A 27507-nucleotide genomic window follows, 5' to 3' on the forward strand; every position below is an offset into this window, starting at 1 on the left:
ACTGAGCCCCCTGATATACCTTTTACCCCCAGATATGTTTATGCCCCCCTGATATGCCTAATATCCATATGCCTTATACCCCCTATATGCCCTAAAAATTCATAATACCCCCCATACACCACTATAACTTAACCATACACCACTCTGGCTCCTCCCCCTCCCATACACCACTCTGGCTCCTCCCCTCCCATACACCACTCTGGCTCCTCCCCTCCCATACACCACTCTGGCTCCTCCCCCTCCCATACACCACTCTGGCTCCTCCCCCTCCCATACACCACTCTGGCTCCTCCCCCTCCCAAACACCACTCTGGCTCCTCCCCCCTCTCATACTCCACTCTGCCTCCTCCCCCCTCCCATACACCACTCTGCCTCCTCCCCCGCCCATACATCACTTTGGCTCTTCCCCTCCCATACATCACTTTGCCTCCTCCCCCTCCCATACATCACTTTGGCTCCTCCCCTCCCATACATCACTTTGGCTCCTCCCCTCCCATACTCCACTCTGCCTCCTCCCCTCCCATACATCACTCTGCCTCCTCCCATACACCACTCTGGCTCCTCCCCCTCCCATACTCCATTCTGGCTCATCCCATACTCCACTCTGCCTCCTCCCATACATCACATTGGCTCCTCCCCCCTCCCATACTCCACTCTGCCTCCTGTGAACCTCCGTTTCTGACAAGACACCAGGGAGCCGGGTAGAGAGGCAGAGTGGTGTATGAGAGGGGGAGGAGCCAGAGTGGTGTATTGGAGGGTGGCTCCCATACACCCCTCTGACTCCTCCCCCCTCCCATACACCGTTCTGCCTCTCTACCCGGCTCCGTTACTGAAGGCACTTTCATTGCAGCTTCAGGCTAGGTTTCCACTTGGGTTTTTGTCCGGCGTTTTTTTCTTGATGAAAAACGCCAGGAAAACTGCCAAGAAAACTGCCGCTGCATTTACCTGTGTTTTGGCGTTTTTTCTGCAGTTTTTTCTGGCGTTTTAGCCTTTCTGTGGAAATTGCTTTTTTTGACCTTAGGCAGTTTTTCCAGCCTTTACAAGTTAGAAGTTTCACCCAGCTAAAAGGGATTAGGATAAATGGCAAGTATCTGCCCTCTCCTGATGTCATTTACTTGGTAGACCCTTTTGTCTCTTTTCTGTGGTTTGTAAGGCATGCTTTATTTCGAATGTCTGCTCCTCTGGGAAGATTGGCCCCAAATGATGGTGCAAATTGTTTGCTGTTGCTTTTGGCACGCAGGATCCGGTCGCGTATGTTTGTTTGTAATGGCATGTTTGTTCCAAATGGTGTAAAATTCAATATGAACCAGTCCAGGACTTTGTTTTGTGTGAAACTGTTTGTTTTCAGCCTATTTCTCGTAGGACACACAGATACTGGGTCCATCCTCTGCATTGTAACTGTGGAAAAAACGCCATAAAAAACGCCAAGGCAATAAACCCACATGGCTTTTTCATGGCGTTTTTTCTCTCCCATAGACTTCTATTGGAGAAAAAAAGCCAAGATTTCTTGCAAAAAACGCCAGAGTGTCAACATGCTGCAGTTTTGAAAAACTGCCACAGAGCCCAAAAAAGCAGAAAAACGCCAAAGAGGACTAAAAAAACGCCAAACAGAAAAACGCCAGGTGGAAATGGCATTTTGCGATTTCCTATTGAATTACAGCTAACATCTGGCTGCATGCGTTTTTCACAAAAAAACGCCAGGTGGCGCTATTGGCGTTTTTATAGGCGTTTTTAGCTAAAAAAACCCAAGTGGAAACCTAGCCTCATAGAAGCCACAGTGTAAGTGAAGGGTAGTAACAGAGTCTGTCTGTGCGATGCAGACCCTCACCGGCTATCAGAGAGGATGATTCTCTGTCAGCTGGTGGGGGTCTGCATCGCACAGACAGACTCCGTTACTATCCTTCACTTACACTGAGGCTTCTATGAAGCTGCAGGGAAAGTGCCTGTCAGTAACGGTGCCGGGTAGAGAGGCAGAGTGATGTATGGGAGGGGGGAGGAGGCAGATGGGAGGGAGAGAGAGACGGAAGTGAGAGACCGTCCGACAGTGAGGGGAATCCAGGTCCCCTGCAGCGTAGCGGGGGATCTGGATTCCGGTGTTATAATCCGATCTCTGTTTGAGGTCGGATTATATAAGGAGAGGAGTTTTTCAGAGCATTTGATCCGATTAATCGATGATGAAATTCGTTGACAACGATTTTCATTATCGATTATTATCGATTTTATCGATTAGTTGTTTCAGCCCTAATTTATATAGAATTTTCATACTTTCCCAGCACTTATAGGGAACGTACTATAAGGTGTACATCATTATTCTTTACAATAGAATTACATATGATGGAATTGCAACTCTAATTTTAAACAAATAAACCAAAAATACACACAAGAGTATATAATTCTGTAAAGCAGACAACCCAGACTATCGTATCAGAGGTATTTGGCCATTCTTCATGTAGCTATTTGGCCCCAAATCACTGTCAAAGGTGGCTGCAGAAATTATTTCTGCGCCTTTTTCACCAACACTTCTGTGTTGCTTAGATTTTGTTTTGTACAGGGTATATGTATTACGGCAGAGAAACATGGACAAAATTGATTAGCTGCATCTCCAGATTACGGAAATACCCCACATCCTTAGGTTTTTTTTTCTCGAGGGTCATATCCGTGCCTTGCATATAGTACCCTATAGGGTAGTATTTTTCATACTTATGGCTTAATGGGTTTGGGATGGATGAATGGGGGCAGGGGGTAATACCTTTTTAGATGTTGTGCTAGGGCATTGGGATGTAAGGGTTTTTTTATTTTAATTATCTTAATTGTTAGATAATTACCAACACTGTTATTGTATATTGCACTGTTAGAGCAATATGTTTAGAGGTTCTCTTAGGGGGGCCTCTTGAACATGTTATCAATGCCAGTGATGTCACAATGACATCACTTAGTTCACTTTGTTTTTTTTTATCATTATTATTTATTGTACTATTTTAGTGATTTATTTTTTATTTAGAATTTTTTTTGGGGGGGGTGTTTCGTGTTCAGTTTTTGAGTTTTGAGAAGTTGTTTCTCCTGTCACTCCCAGTAGCACAGGAGATGGCTCCGCCTATCCAAATAGGGCAGGAAAGAATAAAAAAAAAAAACCAGAACCTCCCCCTTACCCACAGTTCTTTCCTGCCCTATTTTCTGGGTAGGTGCGGTCATTCCCCGTTTGTTGTTTTCTTGTAGCTCGTGGGAGAGCTCATTTTCCCTGGTGCTGCCGTCACGCTTTGGGTAGCAGGTAAGCGTTTTTTCTTTCCTTATATCCGGTCCGATCCATGGGAGGATCGCTTTGCTAGAGCAGAGATAGGGTTAATCCGTACAGGGTCCGTGATGGGACCCTAGCATGCCTTACCTTTCACAGCCGTTGGGCGGGCTGGCTGTTTTCAGAATGCCGGGACTCCACTTCTGTCTGCCGGCAGTTGCCGCAGATCCTCCCTGTGACGCTCTTCCAGGTTTCGTCACAGGCTGCCAGAAGCAGCTCTCAGGTCAGAAGAGATTTTCGCCGTTCTAGTCCAGTTTTTCCTGCAGTTCTGGTAAGGTGGTTCTATTTTTATTTGTTTATACTGCTGTTGGTTTGCAATTGGCTTCTGACGAGTCATGGCATCCTGGTTTTCTGCTCTGGTGTATTTCTTCCTCTTATCCCAAGTAAGGTTATGAGTCCATGGGAGTTTTTTTTATATGTTTTGACGGTCTCCTGTCCTTTATCAGGATGTCGCTAGATAAGCTAGACCTCCCTGAAGAATTTCCAGCTCCTAAGAAGGCTACATCCAAGACAAAGCATTTTGCATGTAGAAATTGCAAAGCTACTATGTCTGACGCCTCTAGAAAATTTTGTTCATCCTGTCTGAATGCCAGGGAGGAGTCCTTTTCTGATTTCAAGGAGTGAATGCAGGCTGTGCTCCAGTCCACTTTTCAGCCGAATCGATAATTGTTTTTTGATTCTTTGCCCAAGCCTAAGACATCCTGTCCTGATCCTCTGCCTGGGTTCCGGTCTTCTGGTCAGGATCCTGGTTGTTCGGGCTCCGAAAGGGACTGGCACATGGAGGAACCTGGATCTCAGGAATAGGGGGGAGCTCTCTGAAGAGACTTTTTTCTTTCCGGCAGAAGAGGTGAACAAGCTGGTTGCTGCAGTGAGGGCCACTCTAGACCTGGAGGAGGAACAGCCAAAGGGAAAAAACAGACTGTTTTTTTTCTAGGTTCTTGTAAGAAGCCCAGGGCTTTTCCAGTCGATGAAGCCTTGAAACCTATTTTTACTTACCAGTGGAAAGCTCCTGAAAGAAAGCTAACCATCTCCAACGGAGTCTCACGGCTGTTCCTTTTCCCAGAAGATTTCTCTGAGCTGTGTTTAGACCCCAAAATAGATGCTCCAGTGGCCAGGACAGCTAGAAGATCCGCTATTCCCTTGGAGGATTCCTCTCATTTTCCGGATTCCATGGACAGGAAGGCAGCTAAGAGATCTTTTGAAGCTTTAGCAGCATTTTTTAAACCAGGAATTGTGACGGATTCCGTTGCCAAGGCTATGCGCTTGTGCCTCCAGCAAATTGAGGAAGATATCCTAGGAGGTGCAGGAGAAGATATTCTCCGAGACGTTTCACATGTGAAGAGTACGGCTGACTTTTTGTGTAATTATGCAATGGAATCCGTCTGCATGGCTGCTAGGGCCTCTGCCTTATCGGTGTTCTCTAGAAAGGCCCTATGGCTCAAATCTTGGTCAGCAGACTCCGCCTCCAATTTGTGTGGGATACCCTTCTCTGGGAAGGATCTTTTCGGAAAGGAGTTAGAAGTTCTGTTGGAGAAAGCTACTGGTGACAAGTATTTTTTGCCAAATGTAAACCTCTGCCACGTTTTTGGCCCAACCCATTCAGAGCATTCAGAGCATCCAGAGGTCAGGATTCCAGACCCCAGTCCAGATTTCGGGATAGACCTTATGGTTAAGATTTCAGCCTTTCCGTGGTAGACGGGGCTTCTAAGAAAGCATGACACCGGAATCATTACGGTAGGGGGCAGGCTGAAGAGTTTTCTTAATCAATGGGCTATATTTTGTTCGGACGCCTGGACCCTGGTAATCATTTCTATGGGGTACGGTCTGGAACTTGTCAGTTCTCCTCCAGAGCGGTTTATGGTTTCAATGCCTCCTGCGAATCAATTCAGGAGAATGGCACTTCTGGTCCTTGTTCAAGTGTTTGTGACAAAACAAGTGTTGATCCCTGTGCCTCCAGGCTCAAGAGGAAGAGGTGTTTACGCCCACGTCTTAGTTGTTCCCAAATCATCAGGAGATTTCAGACTCGTCGTAGATCTCGAGTTTCTAAACAGTTTTGTGGCTTACAGGAAGTTAAGGATGGAGTCTATCCACCATAGAGCTTCTTTCCAATGGAGATTTTCTCGCTACTCTCGATCTTCAAGATTCCTATCTTCATGTTCCCATCAGGCAGGAGTCGCAGAAGTTTCTTCGAGTGGCTATTCCATCTACAAAAGGGACTGTTTTCAGTTCTAGGCCCTTTCTTTTGGTCTTCAGCTCCAAGAGTCTTCACGAAACTGCTGTCAGGGATTGTTGCAAGCTCTTGATCTTCTCTCCCACCAGATTCACAGGATTGTTTGCCTGCTTCAGGATTTGGGATAGATTGTCAGTTTTCAAAAATCCCATCTGCTTCCCACCAGAACAATTCCCTTCCTGGGGTTTATGCTGGATGCTTTCTGTTAAAAGATTTTCCTGCTGGGAGACAATATTCAGAATATCATGCACCTTCAGGGAATGATGGATGATGGGATTGACCCATTCCAGCTCTCTCAAGGAAGGTTGCCATTCCAGCCAGCGTTCGCTTTCCCCTCAGATGGTGGCTTCAGGTGAGAAGACTGTTCAGATCTGGTTTGGCCCGAGCCTATTTGGACAGTAGTGTCTAAAGACGCCAGTTTATCCGGTTGGGAAGCCATGTTGGAAGAGGAATTCAGACAATGTCATCTTCATATCAATGTGCTGGAACTTTTAGCTGTCTGGAAGGCGCTCCTTTCTTGGCAATCCAGGTTGCGGGAAAGGCAATAAGAGTTCTGTCAGACAATTGCATGGTGGTGGCTTTCCTAAACAAGCAAGGAGGCACAAGGAGTCTTCAATTGGGCGATCTTCTTCAGAAGGTCGGGAAGTGGGCTGAGTTCCATCTCTCCCGCCTTTCGGCCGTGTTGATTCATGGGAAGGAGAACATTCCAGCAGATTTTCTCAGCAGAACGTCAGAATGGAGCTTGAACACTGCAACATTTCTGCAGATCACGAGAGACTGGGGTACTCCATAGATCAATCTTATGGCAACGGCAGCCAACAGGAAACTGCCTTTGTTTTATTCCCTGTCATCGGCGGGCCGCCAGTTAGCTCTGGATGCATTGTCCCAGTCTTGGGACTTTGATTTGGGTTACATCTTTCCCCCTCTACCTCTCATCACCAGGGTTCTCCAAAAGATCAAGAGATACAGATGTTGCGTGATCCTGATAGCTCCCGACTAGCCCAAAGGGATTTGGTACCCAGAGTTAATCTGTCCATAGAGCCTCCAAAGAAGTTGGAGAATAAGCTGGATCTGTGTGGCTTCTGAGAGGGACAGAGTAATTCAGGCTAGTCTCTCCAAAGAGGTGGCTGAAACCCTGATGAAGAGCCGGGAGCATGTTACCAATCTCTGGTATGAGAAGATCTGCAAGTCCTTCTACTCCTGGTGTGCTAATAAACAGCTTCAGACGCATAATTTCTCCATCCGCAACGTCCTAGATTTCCTCCAAGCTGGTTTTCATAAAGGTCTGTCTCCAGCCACCCTGAAGGTCCATGTGGTGGCTCTTAGCGCTCTATCAAGTGAACAGTTAGCTTTCATGAAAGAAGTGTCTAGCTTTCGTCCATTCAAGAGGCCTTTGGTGCCCTCCTGGGACCTGAATTTGGTCTTATCTAGCCTAACCCCTCCACCTTTTGAGTCCCTCGAAGACATCCTAATCAAGCTTCTCACCTGGAAGTTGGTTCTGTAGCTTCAGCTAGAAGAATAGCCAAGATCCAGTCTCTCTCCATTTCAGCTCCTTATCTTCAAATCTTTGATAGGGTAGTTTCTCATACTCCAAGAGTTTCTTCCTAAAGTCATGTTGCCTTTTCATCTCCATCAAGATATTGTCCTTCTGGTTTTTTGTCCTCACCCTACGAATGACCAGGAACGCCGGCTCCATTGCTTGGATGTACGCAGTTGTTTGAACCTTTACTTACAGAAGACTGCTCCATGGAGAAGATCTTGCTGGAGTTCCTATTGAGCAAATTTGCAAAGCTGCTGTTTGGGAGTGTGTTCATATCTTCGTCAAGCATTATCGTATGAAGGTCTAGACTATGCCAAGTTCGGTAGAAGAGTCTTGGAGTATGTTTCTTTCCCTCCCTAGTTTCTTTTTTAAATCTCCTCTGCTACCGGGTTTGACAGGGGAAACATTAAATTCTTACCTGATAATTTATTTCCCTTGTCACTTCCCGGTAGCAATTAGTTGCACTCCCTAATAATGTTTTTTATTGTTTTTCCATATTTGGTCTTTTGTATTCACTGTGGGTAAGGGGGGGGTTCTGGGGGTTTTCGGATCATCCAGCTTATTTTAATATAGGACAGAGACAATGTGAGTAAACACAAAATGCGGCTTTTAAATGATTATATTATTTAGTGAAAGTAAAGAGTTGATCAAAACCTGTATAACCCATGTGAGGAAGTAATTGCCCCTCTAAACCTAATAACTGATTGCAGTTGTTGTCGCCAGGGGTGACACAACCAAACATTTGCAATAACTGGCATTGAGTCTTGCATCGCTGTGGAGCAATTGTGGCCCATTCTTCACTTGAGCTTTACGTCGCAAAGTGATATCCGGACGTTAGGCGGTAGGATAACTTGATACGTTTAGATTTAGTATCTGCTTCACTGATTAAGATGTCAGTAACGGATAGAAACAACACAAATACCACAACTTGACCTATCAGAACCGTAGGTACCTATCATACCACAGTCCTGATACACACCCACTATTGAGAAGCTAGCGGGACATTTAACATAGAGACAGATGGAAAGTTATGTGATCAGTGGATAGAGTATGCATCCCCGATGTGATTTGAGACAGCTAGTAAAGATTACCAACTACTTATTGACGTTGCCGATGGTAGTAGCGTTTCGTTGGGTGCAGATTATATATATCAGGCATGCAGAGCCCAGCTCATGATGCCGATGCTTCTGAAGAACAATGATTAAGAATGAAGACATGGGTTGCTGCTGCCTCCCTTTCAGAAAATAAAGTCGGGTAGCATTGCTTATTGTGTACCCAATGGTGTTAATATTAAGAGTGTATTTAGTTAAAGGAACATAGACGCCCCCCAAAAACTGGTAATGAAAGTTCCCCTGATTAAGATAAGGCTTTAAGTGAAACCCGCATCATGCTTTCCCTTGCCATTCCAGGTGGCACATGAGAAGAGAAGGCTCCGCCTACCAGGTAGGGCAGGAAATACTATAAAAAAAGGAGACCTCCCCCTTCCTCCCCAGTGTTGTTTCCTGCCCTACTCAGGTAGCGGTTAGGCTGAAGCTTACCTTTCCTTCCTTTTTTTTTTGTTTTCTCGGAGCCCCGGGGGGGCGTCCTTTTCTGATACCCGGCAGCGGTCCCGTGTGGATCCAGGGTTCGTGCGGCAGCCTCGGAGGCTGCAACTCCGCGTGTTTCGCGGCAACGCACACGAGGCTCAGTCCTCGTTCGGCTCTGCCCACAGCCCAGGGGGCTCACTGGGATGTATATCCCCGGGCTCCGGTTCACTCCGTCCCGGGGAATCCTCAGAGTGTGGCACGGCAGGAGGAGATCTCTAACCGGCTGTGCCGGTTTTCTCGGCACACGTTCAGATCTCCAATCGGCTTCACTTCCGGTGCAGCGACCCGGGGTCACGAGAGGTCAATTGGCTGGGAATTTCCGGATGTGAGGTTTCCGGCCCTGGGCACCTAAATGCCTCTGTATACAACGCCAGAATGGGTAAGATCTTTCCTTGCTGTTGGTTTCTGTGCTGTAGTTTTGCATCTACCTCTCTGCTATTGTGCCTGCCCGTGCCTGAGGATTGTCTACTGCCATTTCAAGTAGGTGTTGCCCTCTTTGCTTGGAAGAAGTTTTACGTTGCCTATGCCATTGTTTTCTACAGTTACAGCTTGTGTTTCTTCTCCTCAGTCATGTCAGATAAAAATCAGGATATCCCTCCTGAAGCCTCCCCACATAGGAAATATGTGGGAAAGTCAAAACACAAGCCTGTTCATCCTGCAAAAGACCCTGCATGACCCTTCGGTCAAAACGTGCAACTCCTGCTCTCGGCCTAAAGAAGTTTCCGCAACGGAATTTACCTCCTGGTTGAAGGGGGAACTTCAGTCTACCTTTGACTGTTTTCGAGCCATGGCAAGCCCCTCTCAGGCACCCCTGCAACAACCTTACCAGCAGGGTCCACCAAATTACCTCCCGGATAACCCGGAAGATTATTTGGCTCCTTTTTGAATATGACTACAGAAACAGGGAAACTCTACTCTGAATCTACAGGAGGACATACCATTTGCAAACCAGATCCTTTTCAGGGTCGCTCTAGGAAACCGCAGACCTTTCCAGTCCACGATTCTCTTTCTGCCATTATCACAGAGCAGTGGAAATTTCCTGACAGGAGATTCTTCACATCCTTGAGAACCAAGAAGCTTTTTCCTTTCGATAATTAGAATTCTGAGGCCTGGGAAGTCCCCGAACCGAAGTCGACACCGCAGTAACCAAGGCCACAAAAAAAAAAAAAAAAAAAAAAAAAAAAAAAAAAAAATAGCCATTCCGTTGGTAGACGCGGCCCATTTCAAAGACCCCATGGACCAGAGGGCTGAGGTCTGCCAAAAGGTCTTCTGAAGCAGCAGCGGCGAATTTCGTCCAGCGATTGCTATGGTGTCAACTTCTAGAGCCATTAAAATCTGGCTCCAACAGGCGGTGGAAGACTTTGCAGCTATTCGAGAGACTGTGCAGGTCACTAGCAACCTGTCCGACACCTGCTTAGCAGTTGATTTCATCTCCGATGCCTCCATTGAATCAGTCCGTACGTCTGCTAAAGCCACTGCGCTTTCAGCGGTTTCTAGGCGAGCACTCTGGCTTAAGTCATGGTCTGCTGATAATGCCTCTAAACACAAGCTGTGCAGCATTCCGTTCCAGGGGAGCCACCTCTTCGGCAGCGATCTCGACACGATCCTAGAATCCACCACGGGGGAAAAGCACTGGTTACCTCAGAGGAAAGGACCACCTTGTTTCAGATCGAGTTATTACAGAGCTCCAAGAGAGAGAGAGTCCTACAGGCCCTGAACCTCCAATCAGGACTACCAGTCCTTTCGGGGTAGGCAGGGACAGTAAAGCAGGAAGGTTCTGATGCCAGCAGGCTTCAGGTAGAGGGCAGGTTGACCGGTTTCATTCATGCCTGGGAAGAGATCACCTCAGACCCCTGGGTCCTTCGTATCATAGAACAAGGCTATGCTCTGGAGCTTACTCACCTACCTGCCCGGGAATTCCTGCTGTCCATGCCCCCTGCAGATCCTTGGAAAAGATCGGGTTTCTTCTCCACGCTCAACAACTTAATTCTCGAAAGAGCTCTGGTCCCGGTTCCTCATCAAGAGATAGGAGAGGGAACCTACTCCCAAGTCTTTGTCCAAAGCCATCCGGGAAATTCAGGCTAATAATCAACCTACAGGTGGTGAACACCTGTATCAGATACAACAGGTTCCGGATGGAATCCCTGAAGTCCGCCACAGAGATCATTTCTTCAGGGGACTTCATGGTCACCATAGATCTGCGGGATGCCTATTTACATGTTCCCATCAGAAGAGACCACCAAGATTCCAACGTCTGGCGGTTCCATTACCTCAAGCGATTCGACATTTTCAGTTTCGGGCTCTTCCGTTTGGAATTGCTTCAGCACCTCGGATCTTCACGAAGCTCATGTCGGTGGTCGTGGCCTTCCTGAGGCAAAAAGGCATAGAGGTGGTCTCATATCTGGACGATTGGCTCCTCGTAGCGGTCTCAGCAACTTTGATCCAGTCCCATCTGGAGTTTTTTTCTCAGGACCCTCCACGACCTAGGATGGCTAGTACACAGACTCAAGTCACAGTTACTTCCAAACAGACGTCGTACCTTTCTGGGAATGATCCTCGATTCACACGTACAGAGGACGTTTCTCCCTCGGGACAAGATCCCAAGATTGAGGGAATTCACACAAGCGGTTCTAACGAACAAGTCAGTGTCCATTAGAGCCATCATGTCTTGGCTCGGCCTAATGACCTCCTCCATCTCAGCGGTTCCCTGGGCACTTGCTCATGCAAGACCTCCTCCACAGTTCCTGCTGGATCACTGGGATCGCTCCAGGATGTCCTTTCGCAAGAACGTCCAACTTTCCCCCTTCGTTCGGGAGTCACTCCGATGGTGGCTGACAGCCAGAATCTCTCACAGGGGCTCTCTTGGCAGACGAGAGTCTGGGTGGTAATTTCCACCGACGCCAGTTTGAGAGGCTGGGGTGCTGTTATGGGAAGCAATATTACCCAGGGAACTTGGTCTCCTCGGGAATCAGACCTGCACATCAAATTTCTGTTAGCGGTCTGGAGGGCTCTAAGGTTCTGGTCTACAATCCTGCGACACAGGTCCATCAGGATCCTTTCAGACAACGTCACCGTTGTAGCCTATTTGTCCAAACAAGATGGCACCAGAAGCAGGCGCCTGCAGACCCTGACCGCTCAGATCTGCCGATGGGCGGAGTTCAGTCTCTGCATTCTCTCCGCGGTTCATCTCAAGGGTTCACTGAATCAGGAGGCGGATTACCTCAGCAGGAACTCGGTACTTCCGGGAGAATGGTCCTTACACAAAAGGGTCTTCGCTTTCATCACGGAGAAATGGGGTACTCCTCAGATAGACCTGATGGCCACGCACCTAACCGAACAGGTACAGGAGTTTTTTTCTCTCTCTCCAGTCGGCCGTCCCCGAGCCCTGGAAGCACTCTCGCAGACCTGGGATTTCAATCTCGCGTATGTTTTCCTCGGCTTCCCCTTATTTCCAGAGTGCTCCGGAAGATCCGAGAAAACCCTCAGTGTCATCCTGGTTGTTCCTTTCTGGCCTCGAAGAATCTGGTTTTCGGACCTTATCAACCTGGCCGTAGACGAGCACATGCTTCTTCCTCAGGTGAGGGATATTCTCGTTCAAGGCCCTGTTCTCCACCCAGATCCCTCCCGGCTCAACCTCTCAGCATGGCTTCTGAAGGGAGATCCTGACCTCAAGGGGATTAACTTCATCGGTAGTGGAAACGATTCTCTCCAGCCGCAAGAAAACTATGGCTGCTAAATACCAGAAGGTTTGGGAAACGTTCATCACCTGGTGCTATGGGCACGAAGTATCCTCTCCATCCATCCATGAGGTGCTACGCTTTTTACAAGACGGCTTTGATAACGGGTTACAACCTGCTACTATCAAGGTCCAGATCTCAGATCTCAGCTCTCAGCAACTGCTTGGACTCCAATCTGGCTTCCCATCCCTGGATCTCCAGATTTTCTAAGGGGATGTGCAGACTTCGCCCTAGGCTCCGTCCGTCGGTTCCACCTTGGGACCTTAACCTCGTTTTGCACCAACTCACCACATCTCCTTTTGAGCCTCTAGAGGATACCTCTCTAAAGCTGCTCACCTACAAGGTTGTCCTTCTAGTAGCACTCGCTTCTGCTAGGAGGGTGTGTGAGCTCCAGGCTCTCTCCAGAGTGGAACCTTTTCTCAAGATCCTGCCGGACTGCGTTATCCTCCGTTTACCACCGGAGTTTCTCCCTAAAGTTGTCTCACCTTTCCTTTCTGATCAGGAGATCGTCTTACCTACGTTATGTCCGGATCCCAAGAATCCCATGGAGTTGGAACTCCACTCGCTAGACCTGCGGAGATGTATCCTGTCTTATCTCTCGCGTACATCCGCCTGGAAGAAATCCAACGCACTATTCCTGTCCTTTGCGGGGACCCGCAGGGGCAGAGTAGTGTCCAGGGCTTCCATAAGCCGCTGGCTTAAGGACGCAATCACCTTATGTTACATCTCCGCGGGAAGAGTGCCTCCCTCCGGCCTGAAGGCACACTCGACCAGATCCGTCTCGACATCCTGGGCTGAACTCTCCGGGGTGAATCCGTCTCTCATTTGCAAGGCAGCGACCTGGAGGTCGATTCATACGTTCGTAAGGCACTACAGGCTGAACCTTCATCTCTCTGACGAGTCTCAATTTGGTCGTCGTGTCCTGCAGACTGGAATCCTTCCCTCCCTATCTTGCTAAATCTTCTCATGTGCCACCTGGAATGGCAAGGGAAAGAGAGAATTCTTACCTGGGAATTCCTTTTCCTTGTCCATTTCCAGGTGGCACACTTTTACTCCCACCCATTAAATTTACTTTTGCTTGTCTATTATTTGCCTGAGTCTTTCTTTTTAACCACACTGGGGAGGAAGGGGGAGGTCTCCTTTTTTTATAGTATTTCCTGCCCTACCTGGTAGGCGGAGCCTTCTCTTCTCATGTGCCACCTGGAAATGGACAAGGAAAAGGAATTCCCAGGTAAGAATTCTCTCTTTCTTTTCTCTGTCAGTTTTTTAGCTCCCCACCCATATTTTGGGTTCATAGGGATGTTCAGACCTTTAAAAATTATACTCTGAGTTACTGAGCCATGGATAGCAGCAGCGATCAAGGAGTTATTCTGTTATAATTATCAATTTGACCGGCCGTTTAAACTCTTCAGTGGGCATTGAGCCACGTATGAATCTGTACTGAAAATATTTTGTCAACATTCTTAGGGGACTTAGATTAAAAGTTGAAAATGTTTTTTAAAATTAAAATGTTTTGATTGTTAAGTTTCTTTTTAAGTTTACAGAATTGTTCCAGATCATTATTCTATACCTTCTTTAAAGTAAATATGTATAATATCTTCATCACTGTATGAATTGTCATTCACACTGTGCAAGACTTAGTAAGGACCAATCAGAGTCCACATGTTCCATATTAGCCTCTGTCTTGCCTAGACTTTCAGTTCACAGTAGCACAAGTGTCCTCATTCCCCCCTCCTATCCTGCTGCTGCCCAACGCCGGCATATATGCATGTTGTGTTAACATGTATGTTTTACTGTATGGTGTAAGAGTATGTATTACTGTATGGAGTTGGCATGAATGTATATTGTGTGAGCTAATCTTTGTATATCTTACTGTACAGTGTTAGAATGTGTTTAGTGTTACAGTATTACCGTGAGTGTGTGTGTCAGCATATTATGTTTGAGTGTGTCTTAGTTTATGGTGTTTGTGCATTAATTTGTTACTAGAATGTATTTATACTGCAGTAGGGCGTTTAAGAGCATCATAATAATCGCCTTCAAACTGTTTCCTCCCCTATGTCTGTTTCACAACAGAATCAGGCCTATGAGATTATTCTAACACTTGGCCAAGCTTTTGAAGTTGCTTATCAGCTAGCCATACAGGCACATAAATCCAGACTACCTGAAGCTGTTGTCTCCCGTCCATCCAAGCCTGTTCCCAAGCCACGTGGCAGCATTCGACGCCAGACAGTAAGTACCATAAACATTAAGATGCTCTTATGACTAATTTACTGATGCAAGCATGTTTATTTGTGAAAATAGAGGCATTGGATATTTTGTACTATGATGAATACGACTAGTATGAACACCCTAATTGGGTGTACTGTTATGAGTATTAGAAGAGGCATTTGTGTTTTTGTTAAACCTTGACTTGTTCCTATAACAAGAAACCGAATATGTAGTACATTCCAATGAAAAGAAAAATATGTAGCTTAATTTTGATTAGCGTGCAGAGGTCCAGATACTATTACAAATGGTAACAGCTTCCCTATTTGGACAGGGCAAGAATCATGGGGTCTTTTTAACTAAGAAATTCAACTGGCAATTCAAAACTATTTCCCAAAAATCTAGTGGAAATTAAAAGCCTCTCAATCCATAATTTTTGTTGTTTGGGGGATATTTTTGTCCCTTACTGGACTTTGTGGAGTGCATTATTCTAGCGATCATATCCAGGTGCGTAACTAGAAACCTCAGGGCCCCGGTGCGAGAATCTATTAAGGGCCCCCCCACCACCCCAACCCATCTATCCCTTTCTCACAATCTCCCCTCTCCCTCCCTACCCCTCCTTCTCACAATCTCCCCTCTCCCTCCCTAACCCACCTTCTCACAATCTCCCCTCTCCCTCCCTAACCCACCTTCTCACAATCTCCCCTCTCCCTCCCTAACCCACCTTCTCACAATCTCCCCTCTCCCCCCCTAACCCACCTTCTCACAATCTCCCCTCTCCCTCCCTACCCCACCTTCTCACAATCTACCCTCTCCCTCCCTAGCCCACCTTCTCACAATCTACCCTCTCCCTCCCTAGCCCACCTTCTCACAATCTCCCCTCTCCCTCCCTACCCCCCTTCTCACAATCTCCCCTCTCCCTCCCTCTCACAATCTCCCCTCTCCCTCCCTAACCCACCTTCTCACAATCTACCCTCTCCCTCCCACCTTCTCACGATCTACCAACCCCCCCTTTGTAGGTCACTTACCGTCAACTCCTGTGTTGGGAGCGTGAGGCGTTTGTCTCGGGTGCCGGCGCTTCACTGCTGAGCGTCGGCACCCGAGACAAACGCCTCACGCTCCCAACACTGCACTCTGGGCAGCGCTGAGGCAGGCAGCCGCGACAGCAGCGGGGAGCAGCGGCATCCTGGATTTCTGTCAGTCAGGGGGGCCCAAGAGTTGCCGTGCGGTCGTTTTCAGCAACCGCTCGGCACCCCTTGGGCCCCCTGACTGGCAGAACTCCAGGGCCCGGTCGCAGTCGCGACCCCTGCGACCCCGGTAGTTCCCCCACTGATCATATCTAAAATTCAAGTAAAGGAACATTTGGGAACAGTGTTTTTTTCCATTAGCAATTACATTGCAAAAGACAATCCCCCTGTGGGACTAACTAGCACATTTTTAACCCCTTCGTGACAATGTCTGTTGGGGCTCGTGTTTAGCGGTAATTTTCTTTCCCATTTACTGATCCCACGCAAGTTATATATTGTCATGTAATTTACTATAAAAATATAAAATATGGTGTAAGATTGAGAAAAGACTAACTTCAAAAAAATAATTTACTCATCTAAAAAAGTTAATAAAAAAAATCCTGCTAAGTACATTCTATTTGTCCTGAGTTTAGAAATACCAAATGTTTTTGTTTTTTTGCTTTTTTTCTGCTCGTTATGGGGCAATAATTACAAGTAGCGTTTTACTGATTCAAAACCATTTTTCCCAAATCTGGTAAGTCTGCCCCATGTTCTATTTGGAACATCTTTGAACCTGGCCAATGCAATTTACCCCATCAAACCATATATTTTTGAAAACTAGGCACCCCAGGGTATTTCGGTTTGCTGTAATATTTCTTGTGTATTTTTCCCCACACATATTATACTTTAGTTATGAATTTACAGCTCCCGGAATATGTAAATGTCGCTTAGCACCCCAATATGTGTTCAGTAATGTCTCCTGAGTACAGTGATACTCCCATGCATGGGTTTGTCTGGTTGTTTGGGGCTAAAAGGCCACAACTGGGACGTGGATTTTTCAAATTGGAATTTTGGTCATCCTCCCCCGTGTTAATTGGGACATTGTTGAACCTGGCCAATTCAAATTACCCCATCAAACCATACATTTTTTTTAAAAGTAGACTCCCCATGGGCATTTAACATGCCAGTATTTTAACTCTTTCCATGCAAGAATTGTTTGAAGATATACTACTTGGCCATGAAATAATTTGGCCATTTTTTTTTTTTTTTTTTTTTTTACATTTACTGGAAGGTTCCCCTGGTGGTAATTTCTCTGAAGGAAATTAACAGGGATGAAATAAATAGGGGAAAAGAGTGAAAGTGTCCAGTGCATAAATTATTGCGTAATATTAAAATCAGGAAAACTTTGAATTCAGTTTTTATAGAGTAAAATACATTATATACATTATAAACAATGATATAAAAATTAACATTTCAATATATTAACATATATTCTGATGGGAAAACCAGGCACACCCACTCGTCTAACAAAGCAATCATCTAAAAAGTCAGACTAAGCAGACTGCCCTCATGGGGATTACATAAATATAATTTTATATTTACATTCAATACATCTGGACCTTCAATGTCAATATTCAATACACCTATTTTTCGTAAACTTGATACATTTTGATTAGTATCTGCTTCTGTCTTTAATGTATAGAAACAACACTGACATACGTAGGGCTAAAACAACTAATCAATAAAATCGATAATTAAAATAGTCAACGATTTTCATTATCGATTAGTCAAATCGATTTTTATCGATTATGAAGAGGTTTTTTCAGAGCAAATGCTCTGAAAAACTCCTCTCCTTATATAATCCGACCTCAAACAGAGATCGGATTATAACACTAGAATCCAGATCCCCCGCAACGCTGCAGGGGACCTGGATTCCCCTCACTGTCGGCCGGTCTCTCGCTTCCGTCTCTCTCCCCTCTCCCATACACCCCTCTGACTCCACCTCCTCCCCCCTCCCATACACTGCTCTGCCTCTCTCCCGACTCTCTGGTGTTTTGTGAGCCTCCGTTGCTGACAGGCACTTTCACTGCAGCTTCATAGAAGCCTCAGCGTAAGTGAAGGTGAGTAACACCGGTGTCACCAGTCCTACTATAAAAGGTATACGTCACAGTAACATAAGCTGTGTAACACTAATATTAGGTTGTACATACTGTTGATGGCTGCAGTCCTAACAACAGAAATAATTCAATTATGTCCAGTGACAGAGGCTAATTAAAAACTCAGACAAGTAGCCCCCCTGACATGTTTCGCTCCTCAGAGCTTCATCAGAGGTCTGGTGTAAACAAAGTCTGGTGTATTGTGTTATTGATGTGTTTCTGGTTATTTGCAGAATGTCAGCTTGTAATGAACTTCCATTTTTTCTTAAAGGAGGCATTTAATTTGTGCCTTTGGCGAACAGGCTATACCTAATGGATTCAAGAAAAAATCTTGCTCTGTATTTATTAAAGCTGTTCCAGAATACTTTTTTGTCATGGCTGAAATAAAATCTGCAACAACTGTTTATAGGGATTCGCCATAACATTATGAGCACCTGCCTAATATTGTGTAGGTCCCCTTTTTGCTGCCAAAACAGCCCTGATCCGTCGAGGCATGGACACGCTCTGAAGGTATGCTGTGGTATCTGCCACCAAGGCATTTTGCAGCAGATCCTTTAAGTCCTGTATGTTGCAAGGTAGGGCCATCATTCATTCATGCATACTGGTGCCATGTGTTCTCCTGGTAAGCGACACACCATCCTTGTGAAGTAAAAAAAAAAAAAAAAAAACATGATTCATCAGACCAGGCCACCTTCTTCCATTGCTCCATGGTCCAACTTTTTAAGCAATTTGAGCTACAGTAGCTCTTCTGTTGGATTTGACTGCACGGGCCACTCTTCGTCTCTCACGTGCATCAATGAGCCTTGGCTTCCCATGACCCTGTCGCCGGTTCACCAGGAACACCCCACAAGAGTTGGAGTTTTGCTCCCACGCAGTTGTGTAGCCATCACAATTTGGTCCTTGTCAAAGTTGCTCAGATCCTTACACATTTTTCCTCTAACACATCAGCTTTGAGAACAAAATGTTCACTTGCTGCCTAATATATCCCACCAACTGACAGGTCCCATGACCATAATGGCCATAATATTTTGCCTGATTGGTGTAAGTGTGTCTCCAGTTAATTGTAAATATGAAGAGTTGTCTGATACTTACCTTGATCAGGATTCTGATGATGTAAGTTTTAAGGTAAGTCATCTTCTGAGGGGGAGCAGATAGACAATTTGACCTTATTTGCTGTGGAGGATACTTAATAAGGCTATGTGTACAATTTTGTTTTTGAAGTAGGTGGCAAGCTCCTGGGCAGAGACGTTAGAGGGCAAGGGAGGTGCTGTGGGACAGAGAAGAGTGGGAAATTGGAGGATTTCCCACTTTTAACACTTTTGGAGGAGACGTGTCTGTGTGGAATGCCATGGCTTAGGTGGATGACGTGGGGGATTGCGTACAGTTACAGGGGCAACCAAATCTAGGGCTGAGGCTAGTGTATGGTTATACTGAGCTATAGCTGCGTCAGGACAGGAGGAGGAGGAGGATATACTTGAGAGGAGTGGCCGTAGTGTATCCGTACGCTGTGGAGTGTTGGGGTTGCGGAGGTTATGCTAGGTTTGTGGTGGTTTCGTGGATAGAGAAGGTGTGTGTGGTATGTCAAGATTAAATGTAAGCAGGCTGTGATCAGACACATGGGAGAGTTGGAGAAATGAGATGTGGAACAAAGGTGGGAGAACACTAGATCGACTTGATGACCGTCTGGGAGGCAGTCCATTGTGAGAGTCTGAGAGAGGAGGAGAATGAAAGTAGTTTGGAAGCAGCAGGTGAGGATGGGTCATCGATGGGTATATTTAAGTCCCCTAGGATTAGTGTAGGAGGAGCCAGTACACTTTTAAATGTGTACACAACGTCCGCGATATACTTTATGGCTGTGGACACCCGTTTTAAAAGATCGCTGATCGCCTCCTTTATAACACGAACACCCACCCCAGGACGCACTACAGGTACTGGATTCTACCATGCAAGTCAACGGAGCCCAGCTTTCTAATCACAATGTGTAAATACATTTTTTTTTTTTTTTTTTTTTTTTTAGGAAAAAATACCAACGTAAAAATAATTTCGCACTGATGTCACCATCAGTGGAACCTTCCAGTTCCCAAAAATGTAAAAAAGGGCAAAAAATAAAATAAAATAAAAAACATATATATATATATATATATATATATACCGTATTGGCTCGAATATAGGCCGCACTTTTTTCCCCCACTTTAAGTTTTTAAAGTGGGGGTGCGGCCTATATTCGGGGTCTAGCGCCCGACGCCCGGGACATGCAGTCCCGGGCGCCGGGCAGGCAGCGGGGTTAGAATACAGATCCCCCGCAGCGGTGCAGGGGACCTGCATCCTTCTCCCCGATACGCTCAGACAGCCTCCCCTGCCAGCACTTCCCACGGGGGGGGGGGTGCCGGCACGGGAGGTTATCTAAGCGTTTTACCTCTGCCCACCCCCGACTTACCGGAGCAGACTCCCGGGTGTCTTGCGGGGCCGGCGGGAGACATCTACGCAATACGCGTATGCAACTTCCGGTACCGGAAGTTGCATACGCGTATTGCGTAGATGTCCCTCGCCGGCCCCGCAAGACACCCGGGAGTCTGCTCCGGTAAGTCGAGGAGGGGGGGCAGAGGAGGACAGCGGCAGCGTATCGCAGGGAGGGAGGACAGCGGCAGCGGATCGCGGGGAGGGAGGACAGCGGCAGCGGATCGCGGGGAGGGAGGACAGCGGCAGCGGATCGCGGGGAGGGAGGACAGCGGCAGCGGATCGCGGGGAGGGAGGACAGAGTGGCAGCATGTTTTTTTGGTGCTTTTTTAAAGAAAAAAAACTTTTTCTTTAAAAAAGCACCAAACTTTTAGGGTGCGGCCTATATACGGGGCGGCCTATATCCGAGCCAATACGGTATATATTTTATGAGCAAGTCCTAAAATTAGCGTTTTATCTACAATAGTTAAAATAATTGCATGTTAAATGCTCATAATGTGTCTACTTAAAAAAAAAAATATATATATATATATAATTTCATGGGGCAGAATCCCCTCATGCAGTGGACCACAATAAAATTTGAAGGGACCACACAACTATCGTGTGTGTGTGTGTGTGTGTGTGTGTGTGTGTGTATATATATATATATATATATATATATATATATATATATATATATATATATATATATATATATATATATATATATATATATATATATATATATATATATATTGTAACGGGTTCACCAAGAGAGCTTTAGTAACACCAGCCAGCATGCACACCTTGGAACCCTGCTATGTGTACCCGGTAAGTAGACACAACTACCTTGAATTGAGTACAGTAGGAATGAACAGTTTATTGTTGTAAAACATAGACTCATATATCCACAGAACTTAATTAACATAAATTAACATTGTTAAACAGGTACATCTAGACAACCCAACCTTTAATCCCCTTCAGATACTGAATCTTCCCCTGGCAGCAATCCTGTTATGGGATTAGTTTACACAATGGAGTTCCTGCGTGTTTGGCAGCCAGACTGGAGCCATCTCTGACTACCTTGGGGCCTTGTATGACAGGTCATTTTGTCACAAATATATACAAAAATATAAATTTATGTGAGGTGCTAGATAACTCTAAACTTGGTATCCATTGTTTTCAAACAAATGTATTTTTTAATATCATTAAAATTGTTTCTAGACAATTGGATCTAATTTGCAAAATACAGTTTAATTTTGGAAAAGGTGCGGTTGAATTGAAAAGAGTAAAGAGAAGTGCCTCTAAATTAATAAGGGCAGGACTGCCGTCAAACCTATATCGGGCCCAGTAGAAACCTAAAAACAGGGCCTCGCTGCACTGTACTTCACCCACGTGCCCAACTTCATCCACAATTTAGCCACCCATCCCCAATTCCTGGAAAAGTGTCACTTGGGCCCCAAAGCACAAAAGAACCCAGTCCCGTGCAACAGATGGTTGTAACCCTGTTATGATGGCACTGTGTTTTGAGCTATGAAGGGGGCGTATAGTTAAACTGTATTGATTTACTCTAGAAAAGAGTTATCATAGCATGTCACCTGTCCCTGGAGGAAAAATATTCACCCCCACAGGCAGAACAGATAACTTATTACGATTACAGCAGGGCAGACTGTATCAAATGTTTGTAAAAACCTTAAACTTAAGTTTTGTTCTTGGTCGTGTTATATTCTAGGTATTTAATCAGTGTTTTCTGTGCTAGATGTCTCTTCGCCACAAGTGGATTTGGATAAATTGGGTAACTGGGCTGATAAATGGCAAATAAGATTCAATGTAGACAAATGTAAAATTTGCATAAAACTGCATTTCCCAAAAATACACTTTGGGCATAATAATAAAAATGCAACATATCATTTAAATGGTGTTTCCTTGGGGGAAATCTACCAATGAAAAAAATTGGGAGTAATTGTAGACAATAGACTTAGCAGTAGTGCACAGTGCCAGCTAGCGGCTGCAAAGGCAAGTAAGATATTGGCATGTATTAACACCTTGACTTCTAACGACAGCATAGTCCCAGCCAGGTGCCAACGACTGCACCATGCCGTCGCTAGCACTACCCTGCCTTGATGGTGGTCTCTGGACCTCCATCACCACCTACCCCGGCGATCTGCGCCTCACACTGAAGGGCATCACCGGGGCCACCTGATCTGCCCGGTGACATCACCCGCAATGACGTGATGATGTCATCGCGCAACTTTATTAACAACTGACAGAGGTATGGGGGCATGCTGCTTAGATGCCTGTATCTTAGGCATCTAAGCAGTTACAGACCCCCAACATATACCGTTAGAAAGGTAATCGCCTCACCTTTCCAACTTGTAAAAAGAATAAATATTAAGTAAAATGTAAAAAAAAAATTAATTATCTAAACATAAACAAACAAAAAAAGTTTAAGTATTCTAGCTAAATGATCACTGTGGCCAATGTTACCACTGTGATCATATAGCTATGAAAAGTCACATTCCCTTTTTAAAAATGGCCGATACTAAATTTTAATCCCATGATCCGTTTGATCATGGGGTTAAATTTAGCCAATGGTAGAGGGAAGCAATTTTTGAAATCCTGATGAACTGTAAATGAACTGCAAATATTATTAAAATCAGCCATTTAGCCTGTGTGGTAGGTGAGTAACCATCTCATCCCTGGAGCTCCTTGCAATTAGACAGCTGGGAAGTAAAATTATGGTACATAAAGTATACATTTGCAGAAACTACACCCCTTGGTGCATCAAATGAGGGGCTGCATGTATTAGTAGCACAAGACTCGAGTGAGCAAAACATAAATGAAGTTGTCGCTTTTAATTTTTTTTTTGTTATGTGATATTCACTTATTTGTTGTGCACGTCAGATTTGTGATGCAAATAAGACCTCATTTGCTGCAGCTGGGGGTGTAGTTTCTAAAAATATATAGTTTTGTTGGCATATTTTAAAATCCCAGGCAGCCATGCATTCGATTTAAAGATGTCTTTTGTGATAGTCTAGTAAATTGAACTTTTAGCAATAAAATGAGACATACACATATAAAAATGGTATATTTGGAATCTGCTGGGTGTGCGGAAAAAAACATGGTTTGTATAGTTTATTCCCACGAAATTTACTTCTAAACGTGTTTAAACGTCAGCTGCAGCAAAATGCTCAAAATTGCCTTAGCACCAGGGTGGGAAATGGCTTAGCAGCAAAAGGGTTAAAAGGAGTATTGACTCACGGGAGGAAGATATTATTCTGCCTCTTTACAGGTCCATGGTTGAATATGCAGTTCAATTCTGTGTGCTTTTTCATTATGGAACTAGAGAAAGTTCAGAGGAGGGCCACACAACTAATAAGGGGAATGGAAAGTTTTAGTTATGAAGAAAGGCTAGAAGAGTTGAAATTGTACAAATTAGAGAAACGGTGTCTTAGAGGGGATATGATAATGTTATGTAAATATGTGCAGGACCCATACATAGGGCTCTCTAAAGACCTGTTCATTAATAAAACATTACAAAGGACAAGAGGTCATCCGCTAAGACTTGAAGAAAGGAGATTTAGTCTATGGCGACAGAGAGGATTTGTTACAGTAAGGGCAATAAAAGTATGGAATTCATTGCCTGAAGAGGTGGTGTTAGCACATTAGATGCCTTTTATAAGGGGTCTGGATATGTTTTCTAATGAAGCAGAACATAGAGCGCTATGTATGGTAGTATAGGAATTCATATTTAGTGCTTGTTCATCCAAGGAGAAATCAGATTCCATTTGAGTCAAGAAGGATTTTTTCCCCATTGAAAGCACAATTCGAAATTGCTGACATGGTTTTTTTTTTTCCTCCTTCTTTTGAAGTAACAGCGGTTAATAAGGAATAGGAAAAGGGGTTGTGCTTGGTGGACGCACGTCTTTTCTCAACCTAAACTACTATAACTATATTTTGTGGAATGTGGGTATGAAGCATTGCAACAGCCTCTTAAAATGGATTATTTTTTTTTTGCAACAGAGTGGATATTCTAGGGTATGTACTTCAATTTAGAAAGTAATCCAGGGGTTATTCTGAAAACCCATAGTAATTAAAGAATATTCCCCTTTTTGTGCAAAATTATCATATGCATATGCATTTATTCAACATATGACAATTTTTGCTTGATATTGTCAATGTCCTTTGTTTTGAACTTACAATTTAACATACTAATGATATGGCCAAATGAAATTTTTATTAAATTTACAATATTGTGCACAATGACTCTTAACATTTCCTTTTCAAAGTTTTTTGTATGACTTATAAACATATTTTGAATTGTCTGTACCAGAATATAAAAGCAATCATAAACAGTTATTAAAAGAAATCCAAATCTGTACCATCCTAAAACTCTTTAATATGGTGCAAATATTTATTTTACTTTGATAGGATAAATGGTCTCTTTATTCACATTTACCTGAAAGGATGCTAAATATGGAACAATGTTAAGCATAATTTCTACATCCTTACAATTTTAAAGAGTCAGTATGAACAAAATTGTAGCAATGGTTACTGTGCTTTTCCATGTCAGACTGAATCATCGGAAAGGGAAAAGCCGATGCCTGCTCATGGAGGAGTGTCGTGGACCATGGAACCAAGTAGTAGTCGAAAAGATACTTGATCAAGAAGTGAGTGCTGACAAGAAAATAAGATAAGTCCAGTTTAGAGTATGTATTTATCATGTGTGAAAACTGGAGATCTAGTCAGTTATATTTACAACTCCCTGACTACACTATACATTAAAAGTCCAATCCCAGTGAATGTATGTGCATGAAAAGTTTGGCTGGCCATGCATAATGCATAGCTAATTGAGTAAGATCGTCTCCTCATCCATTGAATAAGGCTTTATAAAGGGCCAGCTTAATCCTTTTTGATGTTGAAACATACCAGTTTTATACCTTCATAATGAATAGTGAACTGTACAACTCCCCTGCATGTTCTACTGGCAACTTCCCCTTTAGTGAAAAAACCTCTCTCCTTTGCTTTGGAGATTGAATGTTTTTGTTAAAAAGCAGAAACTATTTAAAACGGTGAATGTGTACCTTTCTGTTACCAGGGATTCTTATCTTTTATAATTAGGTTTGCTACAAAAATGTATTTGATCTGTGGTACATTATTTTAGCATTTAATGAGCAACTATCCATTTCATTAGAGATAGCTTGAGCTGCACATGCTCCTTTTTCAGCACTTGTGATACACGAATGCATGTTTAATATATGTTATGCATAAATGTGAAAGTTAAAATAATTTTTTGCTTTAATTACTTCCATATAGTAAGAAATACCAGTAGGCTGGTATCTTCTGCAGTTATTGTTAACTCTTGTCATCTCATTTTTCTTCCAGTTAAGGATCTTGTGCTGCAGTCAACAGACCCCTCACCGTTCTCAAACCTTCCCATCATGTCCCAAAACTCAGGAGAACAAAGGTCTCTGGCAACTAACATTGGGCCACGGCAAACAAAGGGAACAGAATCTCAACCCCCCACACCAATTGACTGATTTATGGGGGGATGAACTGTATTTTGATTTTTGCCTCCCTCTCATATTTTGTTGGAAGCTGTTTTTATAATTTAGAGATGTGCGGCAGAATGGAAGATCTGTAGTTCATTCCTTTTCCTATGATGCTTTCGTTCTTGAGATCTGCATTTGAGCGGTTTACTCACTATTCAATATTTTTCTGAACTGCAAATGCTCTTCCCCTTACATTTAATGTAGCACTTTTTAGGATGGTGGTAGCAGTTTGGGACAATACAAATATATGTGGTATTACCGCAACACATTTGTATTTGTTTATCGCAAAGTGTTACAGAGTTCCACTGATCATGTACAGTGTAAGCCTGTATTTTCTATTGTTTTTATGTGATGTGGGCATGTCCAAATGGTGCTCTGCAAGCCAGATGGGGCTCAGAACCTTTTATACAAATTGCAGTTATGGCTTCACCTTATGTATCTTTGATATATTGGGGGGCGAATACCAACAACTCGCATGTGAATCTGAAATGCAAACTGTCTGCCTAGTTCAAAGCTTTAACACTGTGATAAGAAAACAAGAAGTAGGAATTCAATTGGTAACGTTAAAAATCTGCAAGAGCCCTTAACCTGAAAAGATTATGTACTTATTTGCTTGGTCTGAGGTTCGACCTTTTATTTCATTTGAGTAAAAACAATTTTTAAAAATGCTATAAAAAAATCCAAACAAAGAAAATGTTAGCATTCCGTGTAGTCCCTGAGGCATTGTAGATCTTACTGACCATATAGTCATTTACTTTACTCAGGCTAACATTGCCAAACATTTTTAGGAAGCTGCTTTTGAATGCCTTTCTTACATCTCATATGTCAAGCATTGTGTTTAATTTATAATAGATGAGAACAGTATCACGTCACTGGACACTATGAACCGTACGTTGTGATATGCCTAGTGTCCATATAAATGCAAATTCACCCTCCGTTAATGTTCTCATAAACCCGTTTATCTGGGGAGGAATGCTAATGCCTACTTCAGCTGCACATGAACAAAAATAATCTAAGTTCTTCCAGCCTTTATGGCTTGCTCTGTACCATGTAAAGTTGTGGCTTTTTGCCAGCCCACGTGGACTTATGTGCACCTAGCACTGCTGCTTTTGCACCTGAACCGCCACACTAACATTTTAGTCAATACTCGTAAAGCTGCTATATATGATCCTATATTTATCTTCTGAATGATTCTTTAGTTTGAATATGCTATATAGGTACACATAAACTAATGGTACAATCCCCTCCCCCTTCTTTGACTCTTTAGACGCTCCACTTTTTTTTTTTTGTTAAAGTAATGGGGTGCTCCCCCAAAATAGTTGTATTTGGTAAAAGGAAAAAATAATTTCCCATCCCCAAACTAATGTAATAATGCTGATGATCTGTACACTGAGAACAAGGAGCCCTACACAATGTAATAATGAAGAGTTTCTGTACAAACTGAAGGAAAAATCACTGTTATGATGACAAGATTTCTATATTCATTATATTCCATGTTGTATAATAATCTGTACACAATAACGGGTACAATGACGTGTTGAACACACAGTCACAATTTTACCAAAGTGCAGATTCTTTTCATATGCGGAAAATGTTAGTGTATAAAAAAAAAAGTAAATCATGGTGTATATTATTGACCATCTCTACACTTACAAAAGTAGGGGCTTTGTTAAACAGTTATAATTCTTAGCAGTCATGTCCTTCGAGATATAATGCTTCCCATACCCAAAAAACACTATATTCTGTAGTGTAAAATTACACCACGG

At 44.0% G+C, this 27507-nt stretch overlaps 1 protein-coding gene across 5 annotated transcripts in view; it reads left to right on the forward strand.

The window, feature by feature from the left end:
* ANKS1A (ankyrin repeat and sterile alpha motif domain containing 1A) overlaps window positions 1-26737 on the forward strand; it is an 85203-nt gene extending 58466 nt beyond the window's left edge. For all 5 annotated transcript variants that reach the window (XM_053457845.1, XM_053457848.1, XM_053457846.1 and 2 more), the window contains 3 exons: window positions 14459-14614; window positions 24763-24859; window positions 25575-26737. In XM_053457845.1, the coding sequence (XP_053313820.1) occupies window positions 14459-14614; window positions 24763-24852 (246 nt within the window). In that variant the 3' untranslated portion in view covers window positions 24853-24859; window positions 25575-26737. The remainder of the gene's footprint in view (window positions 1-14458; window positions 14615-24762; window positions 24860-25574) is intronic.
* The last annotated feature ends 770 nt before the right edge of the window (window positions 26738-27507 follow it).

Source organism: Spea bombifrons, chromosome 2, assembly GCF_027358695.1.
Source record: "Spea bombifrons isolate aSpeBom1 chromosome 2, aSpeBom1.2.pri, whole genome shotgun sequence".
NCBI lineage: Eukaryota > Metazoa > Chordata > Amphibia > Anura > Pelobatidae > Spea > Spea bombifrons.